This window comes from Mobula birostris, chromosome 2, assembly GCF_030028105.1.
Source record: "Mobula birostris isolate sMobBir1 chromosome 2, sMobBir1.hap1, whole genome shotgun sequence".
NCBI classification, from domain to species: Eukaryota; Metazoa; Chordata; class Chondrichthyes; order Myliobatiformes; family Myliobatidae; genus Mobula; species Mobula birostris.
Window position 1 is genome coordinate 98,133,582 of NC_092371.1, and position 19,956 is coordinate 98,153,537.

The window sequence follows — 19,956 nt, forward strand, 5'->3', positions numbered from 1 at the left end:
GAGATAGTGGGAGGCAATGAGGTCACAAGGGCAGTGGGGGAAAAGAGAAGGCATGAGAGGGCCATGAAAATGAGGAATGGAAAAGGGAAGGGGGAAAGTAAAAAAGGGGAGTATTCAGGATCGGAATCAGAATCAGGTTTAATATCACCTGCATAGGTCATGAAATTTGATAACTTTGTGGCAGCAGTACAATAATGACAGCATGATAATAGAGAAAAGAAAGACTGCGAGTTACAGTAAGTGTATATATGTATATGAAATGGGTAAAATAAGTAGTAGAAAAACAGAAATTTTAAAAAAGTACTGAGGTAATGCTCATGCTGTGTGGGCACGTGGCCAAGTAGTTAAGGCTTTGGATTAGCGACCTGAAGGTCGTGAGTTCGAGCCCCAGCTGAGACAACGTGTTGTGTCCTTGAGCAAGGCACTTAATCACAGATTGTTCTGCGACGACACTGGTGCCAAGCTGTATGGGTCCTAATGCCCTTCCCTTGGACAACATCAGTGTCGTGGAGAGGGGGGACTTGCAGCATGGGCAACTGCCGGTCTTCCATACAACCTTGCCCAGGCCTGCGCCCTGGAGAGTGAAGACTTTCCAGGCACAGATCCATGGTCTCACAAGACTAATGGATGCCTTCAAATGCTCATGGGTTCAATGTCAATTTAGGAATCAGATGACAGAGGGGAAGAAGCTGTTCCTGAATTGCTGAGTTTGTTCCTGCAGGCTTCTGTATCTCCACCCTGGTGGTAGCAATGAGAAGAGGGCATGTCCTGGGTGGTGGGGGTCCTTAAAGATGGATGCCGCCTTCCTGACGCAATGCTCCTTGAAGAAGTTTTGAATACTACGAGGTCAGTACCCATGATGGAGCTGGCTAATTTCACAAGTTTCTGCAACTTACTTTGATCCTGTGCAATAGCAACCCCCGCCCTCCCCTGCCCCATCCTCCCCATACCAGACTGTGATGAAGCCTATCAGAATGCTCTCCATGGTACATCTGTAGAAGTTTTTGAGTGTTTTGGATGACAAACCAAATCTCCTCAAACCCCTAATGAAATCTAGCTTAAATATAGTTGCTGTCTTGCCTTCTTTATAACTGCACCAATATGTTGGGACCTTCAGATATATTGACATACAGGAACTTGAAATTGCTTGCTCTCTCCACTTCTGATCCCTCTATGAGGATTGGTTCATATTCCCTTGTCACAGAGATGCTACTCATTATTTTATCTCCCTCATGTACTTATAAGAATAAGAATGAGCAGCACAAATAACCTTTTTGGACATAAAATGTTGATCTAATTCAGCTTGACTTTCTCCCCATGATCCTTCACTTTCACATCACCCCAACAATATATATATAAAAACTTTGGGATTTTGTTTCTCACTGTTTGAAGCAAAGACGAGTTTCTGGAACTGTATCCAGAATATTAAATTCCAGTGCTATTGAAGGACAAAAACAAGCCCCAATGGAGAGATGTTTGTCGTGTAGCAGCAGCAACACTAACAAAAGCCAACGCTTACAAGCTGAAACCTACTGAATCCCTTCCCACACACCTCCAACTGAATTCACTGGTGGTACAATTCATTGATGTTTTCATCACCAAGGCTAAACCTTTGAGAGGTTGTGGAGAATATTTTAAAATTAGAGAGCTTGGGAACTTTATGTTGGGATCCCATATGCAGTCCCTTCCACTGCAGGTTTCAGGAGTTACGTAGTTCTGAAGAAAAATTTTAACAATTCTCCTTTATTGCTTTTCTACGTTATGTTTATGGTACCTCTTTAAATTTTGCCTTGTTTTGTGCTCATGCCTTTATTGCAGTGGAAAGCTGAGATTAGTCCATCAGGAAATTCAGATAGTGTTTGCAACATCCTCGGAATAGACACCTGGAATGTGAATGGGTCCGGCTGAACTGGCACAATTAAATCTGATGAATGAAGTGCCCATTGGAATACAAAGCTTAACAGACTCAGATCTCAAAGGGATGGGCCATTTAGTATGTGAGGCAGGGTCTCGTGGTGGTCCAAATGATAGCTTCAGACTAGAATTATTATGTGCATAATAATAATAACTTTCAACTGGATTGCTCTGCCTCAGAAGGAAGTGGAGGCCGATTCTCTGGATTCTTTCAAGAAAGAGTTAGATAGAGCTCTTAAAGATAGCTGAGTCAAGGGATATGGGGAGAAGGCAGGAAAAGGGTACTGATTGTGGATGATCAGCCATGATCACAGTGAGTGGCGGTGCTGGCTCAAAGGGCTGAATGGCCTACTCCTGCACCTATTGTCTATTGTCTATTGAATTCCCAAATATCATTCCTTCATGGTGAGATAGGAGATAAAGTGAGATAAGAAATACTTGGAGCCAGCAGATTCCCATTAGGGCGAAGGGCAAGATGAAAATTGGGAAACCTTGGTTCACTAGGCATGATGAGGATCTGGTCAAGAGAAAGAAGGCATCTACCAGATTACTTGGAATATTGTGTTCCGTACTGGTTGCCTCATTATAGCATGGATGTGGAAACTTCAGAGAAGCTGTAGAGGAGAGTTACCAGCTGTCTGGACCTGAGGACATGTCATATGAAGACAGGTTAAGTGAGCCAGGGCTTTTCTCTTTGGAGTGAAGGAGGATGAGAGATAACTTGACAGAGGTGTACAAAATGATCAGATGCATCTTGAGTGGATAGCCAGAGAATTTTTCCCAGGGCTAATACAAAGGGCATAATTTTAAGGTGATTGGAGAAAAGCATAGGGAGAATGTCAGAGTGGTGGGCGAATGGAACACACTGCCAGGGATGATGTTAGAGGCAGAGAGATTGTACACCTCTGACTTTCAGTACAAATCTGAGTCTAGTCACTTGCAGAAGTTCTCTGATGACTCTGTGGTGGTTGGGTGTATCAGAGACGGGCAGGAGTCAGAGTACAGAGGACTGGTGGACAGGTTTATGGATTGGTGCAGGAGGAATCACCTGCTCCTGAATGTGGCCAAAATCAGAGAGATGGTGATTGATTTTGGGAGGAAGAGGACTGTGAACAAAATGTATACATTTTGGGAGAAGAAGTTGCAGTGGTGGAGGAGTGCAAATACTTGTGTGTTCACCTCGACAACAGACTTGACTGGAAAACCAACACCAAGGCTGTTTACAAGAAAGGGATGAAAAGACTCTATTTTCTAAGGAAGATGAGATCCTTCAATGTGTGCAGCAAGATGTTGGAGATCTTTTACCAGACTGTTGTAGCGAGTGCAGTCTTCTTTGTGGCTTTGTCTTGGGGGAGTAACATCGGTGTTGGTGATGCAAAAAGGCTAAATAAACCCATCAGAAAGGCTGGATCCATCCTTGGCTAAAACCCAGACTCTTTTGAGTTAGAGGTGGAGAGGAGGTCACTGAACAAACTGTCACCCATTATGGACAATCTGGCACATCCTCTCCATGCCCTACTGAATCAGCAATGGAACACCTTTTCAGACAGACTCATTCAGCTCTGCTGTCACAAGGATCGTTACAGAAAATCTTTCCTACTAAATGCAATAAACATATACAACAGTTCATCTCTGTATATTTATTATTATTATTATTAGAGACATTTCAGAAACTCTTAGATAGGCACATGGAAAAGTGAAGTGCTCTGTAGGAGAAAAGGTTAGGTTGACCTTTGAGTAGGTTAAAGGGTTGGCACAACATCGTGGGCCAAAGGGCCTGTATTGTGCTGTTCTATGTTCTGGATGCCACACCTAGGCAGCTGAGGTCAGAGGATTGAAAGGATTTAGTGCACATTCAAGAAGGGAATTAGGAGGGCATAAAGAAGACATTATATATTCTTCCAGGGTCAGGGGCTGGAAGTTGGAGGCCCAATGTGTACAAGTCTGAGTATCTGGGACCAAGGACTGGAGACGGCCTGTCCTGGGTTGGAGACCAGTCGTGTGTGTGTGTGTGTGTGTGTGTGTGTGAGTTTGGGTGGGTGTGTGTGAGTGGGTGGATAGGAGTGTGTGTGAGTGGGTGGGTGTGTGTGTGAGTGTGTGGGTGTGTGTCAGTTTGGGTGGGTGTGTGTGGGTGGGAGTGTGTGCGCGTGTGTGGGTGTGTGAGTGGGAGTGTGTGAGTTTGGGTGGATAGGAGTGTGTGTGAGTGTGTGGGTGTGTGTGAGTGGGTGTGTGTGTGTGCGCGTGTGTGGGTGTGTGAGTGGGAGTGTGTGAGTTTGGGTGGATAGGAGTGTGTGTGAGTGTGTGGGTGTGTGTGAGTTTGGGTGGGTGTGTGTGAGTGGGTGGATAGGAGTGTGTGTGAGTGGGTGGATAGGAGTGTGTGCGCGTGTGTGGGTGTGTGAGTGGGAGTGTGGGAAAGGGGCTTGTTTTGCTGTTGTTGTTTTGTTTTATTGTTTGCTTGTGCTGTTCTGCTGAACATTGGGGGCACGCCATGTCGTGTGGCAACACTTGCGGGCTGCCCCCAGCTCATCCTGAGGTTAACACAAACATTTCACTGTGTGTTTCTATGTACCAGGATACAGTGAAGAGCTTGTCTTGCATAGTGTTTACACGCATCAAATCATTACACAGTGCATTGAGCTAGAATATATCATTAGAATAACAATGTAGAATAAAGTGTAAGGGTTATTGAAAAAGTGGAGTGCAGGTAAATGATAAAGTACGAGATTGTAATGAATGTAAGGGCAAGGGTCCATCTTATTACACAAGAGTCTGGTAATGATGGGATAGAAGCCGTCCTTGAGCCTGGTAGTACATGTTTTAAGGATTTTATACCTCTTGCCTGATGGGAGAGTGGAGAAGAGAAACTATTGATCAACTGAGAATGTGGGCAAAGGAATTTGAGATGAAATTTAACTCAGACAAGTGCAGGGTAATGCATTTTGGGAGGTTGAAATAGGGCAGGGCATGGAAAAATAATGGCAGGGTCCTGGACAGTGTTGTTGAACAGAGACCTCAGGTACATAAATACATTCAGCAGAAACATAGAAACATAGAAAATAGGTGCAGGAGTAGGCCATTCAGCCCTTCGAGCCTGCACCACCATTCAGTATGATCATGGCTGATCATCCAACTCAGAACCCTGTACCAGCCTTCCCTCCATACCCCCTGATCCCTTTAGCCACAAGGACCATATCTAACTCCCTCTTAAATATAGCCAATGAACTGGCCTCAACTGTTTCCCGTGGCAGAGAATTCCACAGATTCACCACTCTCTGTGTGAAGAAGTTTTTCCTAATCTCGGTCCTAAAAGGCTTCCCCTTTATCCTCAAACTGTGACCCTGTAGATCCCTGAAAGTTGTATACATAGTGGTGAAGAAGGTATGTGGCATGCTTGACTTCATCAGCTTTAGTACTGAGTATAGAAACAGATATAGACCATCTCACTCCTTCATATAAAAACAGATATAGACCATCTCACTCCATATAGAAACAGGGATAGACCATCTCACTCCTTCATATAGAAACAGGTATAGACCATCTCACTCCTTCATATAAAAACAGATATAGACCATCTCACTCCATATAGAAACAGATATAGACCATCTCACTCCTTCATATAGAAACAGCATTGGACCATCTCAACCCCTTCATATACAAACAGATTAAGACCATCTCACTCCTTCATATAGAATCAGGTGCAGACCATCTCAGACCTCGATATAGAAACAGGTGAAAACCATCTCACTCCTAAAGCCACTCTTCATCAGTGATTGAGGTTCAATTCCCGACACTGTCTATAAAGAGTTTGTACATTCTCCCAGTGATCGTATAGGTTTCCTCCGTGTGCTATGTTTTCCTCCCACTTTCCAAAGATGCGTGGGTTAAAGATAGTAAGTTGTGGGCCTGTCACCTTGGCACCAAAATCATGGCAACACTTTCGCGTTGCCCCCAGCATATCTTCTGACTGTGTTGTTCATTGACGCAAACGACACATTTCATTGTATGTTTCAAAGTTTTGATGTGCATGTGACAAATAAACAATTTAAATCTTTATCTTTATTTAGATATTGGCAGTTACACATCCCAAACTCATCTGACAACATTAATATCAGTAATGCATCAACACAACACCAAAAAGGGCAGTTCTCTGTTTAGGGCAATTGAGTAGAACGACTGAAGGTGATGCCCATTTGTAAATATACCTCCCATGCATTTTCTCAGCTCGTTCAGTGCAACCAAGATCTTCATTGTAAGGACCACAATCTGTTAATGACTTTGTCATTCAATTGTTTCCTGATGGAGATATTGATTGCCTGGTTTGGTGCCTGTCACATGTTCCTCACTGAGTTCACACTTGCAGCTCTTGCAGGGAGAGTACATTTTCAGCAGTCATTCATTCCAAGTCCTGCAGTATAATGTGTGTGAGACTGACAGGACAGCCAGCACCGTTTTCTCAGGCCAGAGATGGTGAACACCAGGTGGCATAATTTTCAGGTGATTGGAGGAAAGTATAGGGGTGATGTCAGCTAGCTATTACTCAGAGTGGTGGTGCCAGGATGGTGGAGACATTTAAGAAACTCTGAGGTAGGCAAATAGATGGTAGTAAAATGTAGGGCTATGCAGGAGGGAAGGGTTAGATTGATCTTGGAGTGGGTTAAAAGGTCTTGGACTATGTTATAGGAAAAGATTGTATTTCCTCAATGTATTATTAGGAATAAAGTTAATTTTTTAAATTAAAAAAAAGTCAGCAAAATATTTCTGAGATACTACACTTTATAACTGGAATGGCAGAACATAAACAGGGAGGATTTAGAAACCTTTTGGCCAAGCTCATTGTTCGTGGTTGGACCCCATTGGGAACTTTGTACACAGGGCACTCACTACATCTTCCAAAGAGTTATCAGTCTTAGCAGGGCAAAAGCGTTCCACCCGAGCTCACTACAGCTCCTGGGGTTAGATTATCTAGACTAGGCATGTGTGATCTTCAGGGGTGACTAATTTGAGAGGTTTAGGATTTTGAAATAAATTGACAGGGAAACACTAATTATAATAGGAAACAGGTCCTTTACTCTTTTGAGTGAATGTTCCACCTCTGCTTTCGGCAGCCCTGGTTCTCAGGACTTGATGGGGATGTTACATTTCTTCAAAGAGGCATGGAGAGAAAGTCAGTCTGCACAGGTTTAAATCTCATCACATCCTCTGTGGGAAGAAGAGTGGGGAATAGGCACCTACTCACTCATTTACTAAAGCCTTCTCTCCTATTTTAAGTTCCATTCAATGTGCCCTCTGTATCCCGAGCTTCCCTAATTAATATAAATCAGTGAATATCCATGGCCATCCTACATGGAGAATACCAAGGATTCCCAAACTTCTGAGTGAGAAAAGAATCCTTCTCACATCATTCCCAGAAGTCCCACACTTTACACTAAAACTATACCCTAAGTACTTGGTTGAGTTGTATGAGGGACTATGGTCCAGGTGCAGGTTGACTGGGGCTAGTTTTGAATTTGTACTAGAGCTTTCATTCAGCTGGGACTATGCAGAATAACAGTTTGCACAGACTAGATGGGCCAAAGGGCCTGTTTCTATGTTATAGTGCTCTATGACTCTCTGACTCTTGCAGGAGAGGCACTCAATATCTACACTGCCAAACACTATTAAGAATTCTATATATTTCATCAAGGTTTTCTAAAGTTGAGAGGTTTGGGTCTTACATTACTCAGTGGACTATTCTCCCAATCTGTAAGGTGAGCATATTTGTTGTTAACTAAAGGAACCAAAACTGTACAGGAATTTTGCATGGGCCATTTGTAACCATTACTTGGAAGCTGTCAAATTCTTCAATCCCTTTCCACCTGGAGCACATGGGGCTCGCAAACCCAATAATGCCACCTTCATTTGCTCAGCATGGCCAGCAATTTGATCTAAGCTTCTCTGTGATTAAAAAGGAAATTAAAAACATAAGCCATCCTGTCAGTGTGTTTGAACAAGTGGTTAATCTGCTAATCTTCCCCATTTTTCAGCAAATTCAACAATTCTAATCTTTAATTTATGAATAAGATGCCCTCCAGCCTCACAAATCATGACTCTGTGAAATTAGCTTTAAAACCAAATTAGCATGAGGTTGTTTATGCAAGGGTTTCTGATAAATAGGTCACTGTGTGACACTAGAGTATTTGCTGTAATTACTCGGTGCCTTTTGGAAGAATTCCAGTTTCCTATGTTTAATATTCATTGAAGAATTCCCTGAGATTCAGTGAAACTTAATTTACCATCCGTCAGAGATCTATATATCTAGAGCCCCAAAATCCAGGACTAACTCAGTCGGAGTTAAAACACAATCCTTTTAAAATATTGATGTGCAGTCTTTTTCTGCTTTAGTTATCATTGAATTTCATAGGATTCCTGGAACTCTGTGCAGGGAAATGACTTGTTATATTTTACGGGACACTTAAAGAAGAGATTAGTCTTCTGGGATCTTATCATCTGGTTGTCTTACCTGCTCCTGGATCCCCCTCATGTGTGTTGCATTTCTCTGGGTTAGTTACCAAACCATTTTTATTGTTACCCTTTCCACTTTCTGGTGTGTTTTAATAATAGTGGTATTTCCAATGATCTCCGGAAGATATTTCACAGAATGCAAAAAGCAGTAAATATTCAGCTTACACATTACTTTCAACCACAAAAATGCCAGTCAATGTCTATCTGCAATAGGAGAGCTCAAAGACAAAATCAAATTTATTATCAAAGTACATATATGTTACCACATTCTGTCTTGAGATTGATTTACTTGCAGATAAATAAAGAAATACAATCAGATTTTTGAAAAGCTATTCAAAAGCAATGACAAAGAACTGATCTGGGAAAAAGATATTTAACAAGCACTTGGATTGGTAGGGGGGGGAGGCTGGGCTGGTGATGGGCTGAATGTGAGCAGAGAGGATGCTGCGGTCAGTATGGACCAGCTGGGCTGAAGGGCCTGTTTCTGTCTGTAACACTCTATGACTACTTAACATTTCTACCTGTGGAAAAGATTCTGTTTGTCTACACTAACTAAACTCACTATCAGGGTCCTTCATAGAGTGCTGGCCAGTTGCTTTGCACAAATGTAGTTGGGATTCTCAAAACTGGAAGCGAGGAAGGGATCTGGTGATGAGGGGGAATAGGAACTAGCCTGTACTGGGAGGAAGGGTTAACACTTTCCACTGATTGTATTGTTTCAGTTCAGCACTGATTCCTTTTCTATTTCCTTCCTCCTGATGAGGGATATTTACAAGAATCAGCAAACATTACAAGTCTTATCCAAGTTGCTTTGCTTCAAGCTTGGAAGGATAATCTTTCCTGAAATAGGTGTCCTGGGTAGACAAGGTGGTGAAGAAGGCTTTTGGCAAACTCGTCTCTCAGTGGAGCATTGGACATCCAGGCCTGGAGACTCCAGGACTGTTTGGGAGAACAAGAGACCATGGAACCCAACAGGGACCATCTTTTTGTCTTTATGCCTGTTCCTGACATCCTGAATGACAGCACAGCCCCCGTTAACATTTCAGAAATACATGCTCCCTGTGATTATCACAGTCTGTCCATGCACCACAAGTAAGATGTCCATGTCTGCCTCTGTTCCAATTTGCAGCACCGTTGATCACCTGTAACCGACATGCTGTGAAACAGAAGAAGTTTTATCATGAAGCAGCAGTGGGAATTTTTCGCCCCAGGACAGAACTAATGTCGTGTGAGGGAGGGGATCTCATTGAAACCTATCGAATATTGGAAGGCCAGGTCAGAGTGTTTGTGGAGAGGATGTTTACTATAGTGGGTGTCTAGGACCAGAGGGTACAGCCTCAAAATAGAGGGACGTCCATTTAGAACAGAGATGAGGAATTTCTTTAGCCAGAGGGTGGTGAACCTGTGGAATTCATTGCCACAAACGGCTGTGGAGGCCAAGTCATTGGATGTATTTAAAGAGGAGGTTGATAGGTTCTTTATTCGTAAGGATGTCAAAGGTTATGGGGAGAAGACAGGAGAATGGGGTTAAGACAGATAATAAATCAGCCGTGATGGAATGATAGAGTAGATTTGATGGGCCAAATGGCCTGATCCTGCTCCAATGAATTATGGTCTTACGATGAACCTGCACACTGCATCTTCAAGTTTTAATTATTGGTATTGTGTGGCAATTTGTTTACTTTCTTTCTCTCTCTCCATCCTAGCAAGATATATCGGCTGTTATCTCGACAGCAACAAGCAGAGGGCATTAAGGGGAACAGCATTCTTTGACTACAGAAAGATGACCATATTTCGTTGCCAGGACAACTGTGCTGAAAGGTAGGGTCATGGAATTCCATTTACTGTGTATGAGGGTGGTGAACGAGGGCAGGAAATTCTCCGGGGCTGGTATTCTCAGAGTCACAGAGCAGTACAGATCGTTCGGCCCAGTGAGTCCATGCTGACCCTGGTGACGTCCGGCTCGTCCCAATTTCCTGCATTCGGCCCGTCTCCCTCTCAGCCCCACCTCTCCATGTCCCAATCCAATTGCTTCTTAAACACTGCTACTGTTCCTGCCTCACCCACTTCCCCTGGCAGCTCTTCCCATTCACACCTTCCCATGCGTGAAAAATTACCCTTCAGGTCCCTTTTAAATCTTTCCCTTCTCACCCGAAAGATAACCCCATTTTGTTGCCAGGAGAACTGTGCTGAAAGGAAAGGTCTTGGAATTCCATTTATCATTCTCTTTCATTCATGCTCATCCCTGTAATAAGGACATAATAATGCATGAAGGTATTTAACTCTAAGGAGACAACGACAATTTGTTTATGCTCTGCTTCACCAGTTTCTTTGGAACTTAATTAGAAACAAAAAAACCAAGAGCAAGATAGAAGGATGATAAAGAGCCAAGGACATGGACGTGGCTGGAAAGACAGGCCCCTATTGTCCATCCAAATTGCCCTTGAGAAAGCGACTTCTTGAACAAGTGCAGCCCTTCCAATGACTGTACCTCCACGGTACCAATGAGGAAGAAATTCCGGCTTTTAGATCCAATGAGAACGAAGGACCAGTGACACATTCTTTTTTTTTCTCCCTCTGTCCCTCTCACTATAGCCCTTGCCCATCCTCTGGGCTCCCCCCCCCCCCCCAGCCTTTACTTTCTCCCTGGACCTCCTGTCCCATGATCCTCTCGTATCCCCTTTTGCCAATCACCTGTCCAGCTCTTGGCTCCATCCCTCTCCCTCCTGTCTTCTCCTATCATTTTGGATCTCCCCCTCCCCCTCCCACTTTCAAATCCCTTATTCACTCTTCCTTCAGTTAGTCCTGACGAAGGGTCTCGGCCTGAAACGTCAACTGCACCTCTTCCTAGAGATGCTGCCTGGCCTGCTGCGTTCATCAGCAACTTTTATGTGTGTTGAGTGACATATGAAGCTGTGTGACCACCAAGAACAGGAAAATCTCCGGGGGTGGGGTCCCCAGAGTCACAGAGCAGTAGAGCACGAATACAGGCCCTTCAGCCCAATGAGTCTTTGCTGACCGTGGTGACCTTCCAGCTTGCTCCAATTCCCTGCATTTTCCCATATCCTGATGAAGCCCACCTCTCCAGGTCCTTGATCACAGCTGTTATATTTAAAGATGAGCCCTTGATCCCACAAGCTACCCCGGTCATGACCCTTGCATCTCACTGTCAGCCTACACTGCACTTTCTCTGTAACTGTATCACTCTATTCTGCATCCTGTTGTTGCTTCTCACTTGTACTACCCAATAGACTTATATTCTGAAATTATCTGTTTGGAAGCCGTGCAAATTTAAGTTTACTACTATATTTTGGTACATGTGACAATAACAAACTAATTTACCAATTAGTTAGATTCCTAAACTGTGAAGTTTGTCCATTTTGAAATGATCTTTTCCTTGTGTGCCATTCTGTTGCCCTGCTGCTGATGTGATAGAGTGACCAAGAGATACAGTGCAAAAACAGGCCCTTCGGCCCATTGAGTCTGTGCTGACCATTTATGTTAACCCTACATTAATCCCACTTTATTCTCTGTACATTCCATGAATTTTGCCCGGATTCTACCGCTCACCTACACACTAGAGGCAACTTAGGCCAATTAACACATCCGCCCGCGTGTCCTTGGGATGTGGGATGAAACCAGAGCAACCAAGGGCAAGATTAAAGATAAAAGATCAGTTTCATTTGTGACATGTAGATTGAAACATTGAAACACAGAGCGAAAAGCGTCGTTTCCATCAATGACCAGCACAGTCTGAGGATGTGCCGCAAGTCAAACCATGCCTCTGTTGCCAACACTGCACGCCACAGCTCACTAACCCTAACCCGTATGTCTGTGGAACGTGGGAGGAAATCAGAGCACCCGGAGAGAGCAGGCACACATCTCACGGATCACAGCAGAATTGAACCCCAATTGCCGACGCTGTACAGTGTTACACTGACCACTCCGCTACCAAACCACCTGTATAGGAATCCACATGGTCACTGGGAGAACATGCAAACTCCACACAAACAGCGGCTGAGGTCAGACCTAAACCCAGGAGGATGGAGCAGCGGAGTTGCACCACAGTGTTAACAGCCTCTCTCATTTGTATCTACAGGGGCTATCAGTACGCAGGCCTGGAGTTCGGAGCTGAATGTTACTGTGGACACAGGATCCAAACCCAGAACACCACTGAGTCCGAGTGCAACATGGAGTGTAAGGGGGAAAAGAGCAGCACGTGCGGAGGCCCAAACCGGCTGTCTGTCTACCGACTGGAGCTGACCAATGACTCCGCCAGACGCTGTAAGCCCAGTAACAGTTGTTCAGCATGTTCACAGTCCATTCCCTCCATAGCACTGCAGTGTGAAACGTTCTCACACATATACACCAACTTCTCAATCAAACACTGCGCAGAGCGACTTCTCTTGTCTTTAGGTGGAACAGAGCTGGTTGGGCAATAACCTGTCAATCATGCCTAAAGACCCGGGAATGGGATGATTGAGAAGATCTGATTTACAAAATTCAGTCTGCTGTACTGTACATAATCACCCCTCCCCCTTTCATTGCTGGATCAATAATTACCAAAACACTTTGCAGTAGTTTTGGTGATGAGTTCCTTTTGCTGGTGTTTGCAAAATGGACCATGTTTTGCTGTTAGTTTAGAATCAAAATCAGATTTATTATCACTGACATATGTCAGTAAATTTGTTTTTGCACACTCAGTGATTCAGGAACAGTTTCTTCCCCTCTACCATCAGATTTCTGAATGGACATTGAACCCAAGAACACTATCTCACTACTTTTTATTTCTGTTTGTTTTTGCACAACTTATTTTAACTTACCTAATATATATCCAGTGGCATGCAAAAGTTTGGGCACCCCTGGTCAAAATGTTTGTCACTGTGAATAGCTGAGCGGGTAAAAGATGAACTGATTTCCAAAAGGCATAAAGTTAAAGATGACACATTTCTTTGATATTTTAAGCAAGAAAACTTTTTTATTTCCATCTTTTGCAGTTTGAAAATAACAAAAAAGGTTTGGGCACCCTGCATGGCAGTACTTAGTAACACCCCTTTGGCAAGTATCACAGCTTGTAAACGCTTTTTGTAGCCAGTTGTAGTCTTTCAATTCTTGTTTGGGAGATTTTCGCCCATTTTTCCTTGCAAAGGGCTTCTAGTTCTGTGAGATTCTTGGGCCACCTTGCATGCACTGCTCTTTTGAGTTCTATCCACAGATTCCCGATGATGTATTAGACCCAGGAGAGATCTTCAGAGATATTGACATCCAGCAACTTGAAACTGCTCGTCTTTTCCACAGCTGTCTCCTCGATGAGGACTGGCGTGTGGTCCCTTGTCTTTCCCTTCCTGAAGTCCACCATCGATTTCTTTGATTTACTGACGTCGAGGGCAAGTTTGTTGTTGTGACACCTCTCAACCAGCCAGTCTTTCTCACTCTTGGATGCCTCTTTGTCACCTTCTGAGATTCTGCCTACAACAGCTGTTGTTTCAAACTACAATCGCAGGTATCCTGGAAAGAAATGGAGTCTTCCTGTGCTGTTTCACAAAGGCAATCAAGCTTTAATGGAAAACATGGTACCGGCCGTGGGGTCAATAGGAAAGCCAAATATGCTGGAAACACTCAACAGGTCAGCCAGCATCTGTGGAAAGGGAAGCAGTCTTACCGTTTCAGGTCAAAGATCTTCCCTCAGAGCTGGGCCAACAGTTCATTCTGTTAGAAATATTCCCGTTGTCCTATCCAAACCTCCTCTTTCTCAGTTCTGATGAAGACTCTGTGACTAGAGGTTTTAACAGCCTCTCTCCACAGCTGCTGCCTGACCTGCTGAGTATTTCCATCATCTTTTCAGCTCCACAGTATTTGCAGATTTTTTTTTTGTGATTTTCAATCAAACAACAGAGCAGCTCAGAACCTGATTTTCCTTCAACTAAACCCAAGTATCAGAAAATAAAGGAAAGAGCTACTCAAACTAGAGGAAAACTAACACTCAAAGACACTTTTGTCTCAATATTTCAAAGCCAAAGTCAAAGTAAAGTACGTATTTGTTACCATATAGAAACCTGAGTTCATTTGCCTGCAGGCATTTACGGGAATATAAATAAACACAATACATTTATGAAAATCTATACATAACCAAAAATTGACAAACAACCAATGTGCAAAAGAAGACATTGTGTCAATAAAAAATAAATAATACTGAGAATATGATTTGTAACATCGTTCACGTCAAATCTGAACTGATCCCACAACATATTGGCTTACTTTCAAGGCCTTCAACGATCATGTTCTCAGTGTTGTTTGTTTGTTTGTTTGTTTATTTATTTATTTGTATTTGCTCAGATTGTTTTCTTTTGCATATCAATTTTCTTTTGCAAATCTGTCTCTGTGTGTAGTTTTCACTGATTCTATTGCATTTTTTCATTGAAAAAATTATTTCAAAATTAAATATTAATTGATGCTAAATTTTTTGTTATGAATGGAAACAATTGTATTGTAGTTAACTGACTACGTGTGAAGTCTCATCTGCATTCAGGGTGCAGGAACAGCAGTGCTTAAATCATTTATATTACGTCTGGTTGAAGATCAAATGTGCTGATGAACTTTGTCTGGAGACTTGAGAGAGTTATCCAACAAATCTATGCATTATTTAATGACAATAATTACAGTTACTTTCCTAATAATAATCTTGTGTTCTTTCAGAATTATTTTTAATTACTTTTACCTTGGTTAGCGAATTATTATTCAGTTCCACTTTCCCTCACCTCAGTGTTATTAGTCTCAGGTTACTGCTTCTGTTACGGGGGTAAGTACTGTATTGGCCAATTCTCCATGGTTGGACAGGTTCACCCTTGGCTGATTATTCTCGATGTACTCGATGTGAACAGGGGAAATGCGGAATGTCCGGTTTAATTGCAGTGACGTATCAAGCAAATATAATGGGTATCGATTAATATACAATAGGCAATGCCCTTTGTAACTTGGGAAAGGTTTGGAATGATCCCTGAAGTCCTAGTTCCATTTCCTTCAATGCCTTTTCATTCACATTAAACCAGATACTGCACACTGCAGTGTTCTAATTGACCTTCAGTTCGGATTCAAACAACATGTCCTCATCAAAACTTTAGACCATAAGACCATAAAACATAAGGAGCAGAATTAGGCCATTCAGCCCATCGAATCTGGTCCACCATTCTATCATGGCTGATTTATTATCCCTCCCAACCCCATTCTCCCTGCCTTTGCCCCATGACCTTTGACATCCTTGCAAATCAAAAACCAATCAATCTCTGCTTTAAATATACCCAGTGACTTGGCCTCCATAGTGGAAATGGCAGTGAATTTCACACTCATCATCTCTGGCGAGAGAAGTTTGTCCTCATCAGTATTATAAAGGGTTGTCCTTCTATTCTCTGGTCCCAGACTCCCTCATTATCCTTTCTGCATTGACTCTGTCTTGGCCTTTCAATATTCGATAGATTTCCCCACTCATTCTTTTAAACTCCAGCGAGTGCAGGACCAGAACCGTCAAATACTCCTCATACATTAATCCTTTCATTCCTAGTATAATTCTCGTGAACATCCTTTAGATCCTCTACAACTCCAACACATCCTTTCCTGTATAAGGGGCCCAGAATTGTTCATGAAACTGCAAGTACTGTCTGACCAATGCTTTATTAGATCTGCAATTTATATCGTCACCTGAGTCAGACACAGGTTTCTCTCATTGACTGACACTCACTCAGACTATCCTCTGTGACACCTGTGTGTCTGTGCATAACTACCTATCAACTAAATAAAAGCACACATGCGGGAGATGGCTTTAACTGGTGTATTCACAGTGCAGCGAGAGAGAGAAAACAATGTCCATGCATAGACAACAGATCAATACGTAGTGCTAAGAGAGGTGGGGGGGGTGGTGTCATTGCTCTAAATGAAATACTTTACTTTATACTTTATTGTTGCCAAACAATTGGTACTAGAAAGTACAATCATCACAGCGATATTTGATTCTGTGCTTCACACACCCTGGATTACAAATATTAAATATTAAAAATAGTAAAAATTAGTAAATATTAAAAATTTAAATTATAAATCATAAATAGAAAATAGAAAAATGGGAAGTAAGGTAGTGCAAAAAAATCGAGAGGCAGGTCTGGATATTTGGAGGATACGGCCCAGATCTGGGTCAGGATCCGTTCAGCAGTCTTATCACAGTTGGAAAGAAGCTGTTCCCAAATCTGCCTGTACGAGTCTTCAAGCTCCTGAACTTTCTCCTGGAGGGAAGAGGGACGAAAAGTGTGTTGGCTGGGTGGGTCGTGTACTTGATTATCTTGGCAGCACTGATCCGACAGCGTGCAGTGTAAAGTGAGTCCACGGACGGAAGATTGGTTTGTGTGATGTGCACGATGTACATCATGTTCACGATCTTCTGCAGCTTCTTTCGGTCTTGGTAGTGCCATGCATTACAACATCCACTACATCAAGACCAAAATCCAGATGCTGCTCTATAAATCTTTCTGGGATTTTGGTCCTTTATGTTTCACAGTCACCTGCATCTCCACTGAATCCACCTTCCTGCCCCGTCCCTTCATCAAACCCAACCCTCTGTGGCAGAGATATCATTACAAATACATTGCATTGGGTATAAGCGTTGGCAAGATATTGCAGTGGTAGAAAACCCTGTTTAGGCCACATTTGGAGTACTGTTTGCAATTCTGACTGAGCATTACAGAAGGATAAAGAAGCTCTGGAGAGGGTGCAGAAAGGGTTCACTTCAATGTGGTCTGAATCAGAGAGTGAGTATCAGCTACAAGGAGAAGATGGATTAAACTTGGAACAGGTTTAAGGACGATCTGATAGAAGTATGTAAAATTATGAGAGATATAGTCAAGGTGAATAAGAAGAGCCTTTTTCCCAGCGTGGAATTGTCAAAAGGATTGCTCAAATATTTTCTATTTATCAGAATCAGGTTGATTATTCCTGACATTTGTTGTGAAATTCGTTGTTTTATGGTAGCAGTACAGTCCAAGGCGTAAAAAGTTACAATCAATTGATCAATCAATCAATAAATAAATAAGTAATGTGAAAGAGGAACAGTGAGGTAGTGTTCATGGATCCTTCAGCATTCTGATGACAGAGAGGAAGAAACTGTTCCTAAATCACTGAGTGTGGATCTTCAGGCTCCTACGTCTCTTCTCCAATCGAAGTAATGAGAAGACAGCATGTCTCGCGTGGCGAGGATCCTCAACGATGGATGATGTCCCCTTCTTGAGGCACCATCTTTTGCAGATGTCCTCAGTGGTGGGGACGGTTGTGCCCATGATGGAGATGAATGAATCTCTGACCCTCTGATGGTCTTGTGATCCTGTGCTTTGGAGCCTCCATACCAGCTCTGAGAGAATGGGCAGAATGTGGGATATGCAGGTTGGTCACTGGCACAGAAACAGGTGAAAGGTCATGTTGTGATCAGGATATCATGACCACAATGGGATATAAATAGCAGATGATCAAGATGCTGAGGAACTCAGTGGGTCAGGCAGCATCTGTGGAGGGAAATAGTTGACATTTCGGTCGAGACCCTTCATCTGAACCCTCCGTTTGCCTCCACAGATGCTGCCTGACCCACTGAGTTCCTCCACCAGCTCAGTGTCCTGGTCCAGATTCCAGCTTCTGTCATCTCTTGTCTCTCCAGAATAGAGATAGTTTGGGTGAAATGGAGCTTAATGTGAGAAAGTGTGAGCTGATGTTCTTACTAAGTAGAATCAAAAAGCAGACTGTCAACTTAATAAAGAGAGATTGTAAATGAGTGAATTGTGGCGGGATCTAAGTGTTCTTTTGCATAAATCAAATAAAACAGTTGCCAGGCAGGTGCAGTGAGTAAAGTAGGGTGAAGACGGTGTATCGGTCTTTATTGTAAAGGGGTTGGAGTTTCGAACAGAGAATCGTTGTTACAATAACAACAACTTCTCACTCAATGTCAACAAAACCAAAGAGCAAGAAGCCAGAGGTTGACGAGCCAGTCCTCATTCGGGGATCGGGGATGGAGAGGGTCAGTAACTTTGAATTCCTACTTGTTGCCATTTCAGAGGATCTGTCCTGGAACCAGCATACAAGTGCCATCACAAAGAAGGCATGGCAGCAGCTCTACTTTCTTTGAAGTTGGCGTAGTCATGTCATCTAAGTCTTTGAAAAACTTCAGTAGAAGCACAGTAGAGAGTGTCCTGATTGGTTGCACCATGGCCTGATATGGAATAGAAAAGTCTACAGAAGGCAGTGGATACAGCCCAGCCCGCCACAGGCAAAATCCTCCCCATCATTCAGCACATTTACGTGGAAAGCTATCACAAGAAAGCAGCAGCCGTCGCCAAGGACCTCCACCATTCAGGCCCAGCTCTCTTCTCGCTACTACCAGGAGGTACAAGAGCCTTAGATCCCACACCACCAGGTTCAGAAACCATCAGGCTTCTGAATCAGCATGGATAACTTCACATACCTCAATTTTGAACTGACTTCACAACTGTAGCAACACACGTAAAAATTGCTGGTGAACGCAGCAGGTCAGGCAGCGTCTGTACCTCTTCCTAGAGATGCTGCCTGGCCTGCTGCGTTCACCAGCATTTTTCATGGGTGCTGCTTGAATTTCCAGCATCTGCAGATTCCATCGTGTTTGCGTTTTTAAATTCACAACTATAGCTTCACTTTAAGGACTGTACAACTCATGCTCTCAGTATTATACAGTCAGAGAGTCACAGAAAAGCACAGCACAGAAGCAGGCCCCTGTGCCCATCTAGTCCATGCCAAAACCATTTAGGTTTAATTTTTAGATTTTAGATTATGTGCAATGTTCCCTCTAATTTTTAGTAGTCAGTGTGCGCAAAAATCTTACGTTGTGCAAATTTTTTTCCTGTGACAAAAGTATGTGCACATTGAATGCACACATGGTGCAGTTTATGTAGCTTTACAAAATATTTGACATAAAACTGCACAGAATAACAACAAAATAACATATTTAAGTCACTCAGTTATTTTTTCTCTCTCCTGTCTTTGGCATTTACCCATTCTTTGTAAACTCTATCTAGACTAATATACATAACTCCATCCAATTGATATGGTCTTACTCTCAAAGGGTATTTCACATTTAAAGATGTCTTGTAGGGCATTATGTATCCCATTCCAATAGTCTTTGATAACAGGGCATTCCCAGAAAATATGATAATGGTCTGCATTTTGATTTCCACAATTTCTCCAGCAAACAGTGGGGTTATATATTTTGGGTATATAAATATGAAATTTTGGGTATATAATGGTTGAAAAGAGGTAAATACTTAATGAATGTACTGCTGGTGGCTGGTAAAAAGACTCATACCAGGAAATGGTTATCACAGGAAAGCCCAACTCTAAATGTATGGATTGAAATTACTATGGACATTTACGAAATGGAGATAACAGCATCTGTTAATCATAAGTTGGAACAATTTTATTCATACTGGAAAAAATGGTTTAACTACATAACACATCATAGTCCTGATTTTATTCTCATAAGTC

The 19,956-nt window shown here is 42.7% G+C and overlaps 1 protein-coding gene across 2 annotated transcripts in view; it reads left to right on the top strand.

Moving 5' to 3' along the window:
• The window catches only part of LOC140188944 (sialate:O-sulfotransferase 2-like), a 328,051-nt gene that overhangs the window by 200,816 nt on the left and 107,279 nt on the right, over positions 1–19,956 (top strand). For both annotated transcript variants that reach the window (XM_072245602.1, XM_072245610.1), the window contains exons 2-3: positions 10,122–10,236; positions 12,515–12,699. In XM_072245602.1, the coding sequence (XP_072101703.1) occupies positions 10,122–10,236; positions 12,515–12,699 (300 nt within the window). The remainder of the gene's footprint in view (positions 1–10,121; positions 10,237–12,514; positions 12,700–19,956) is intronic.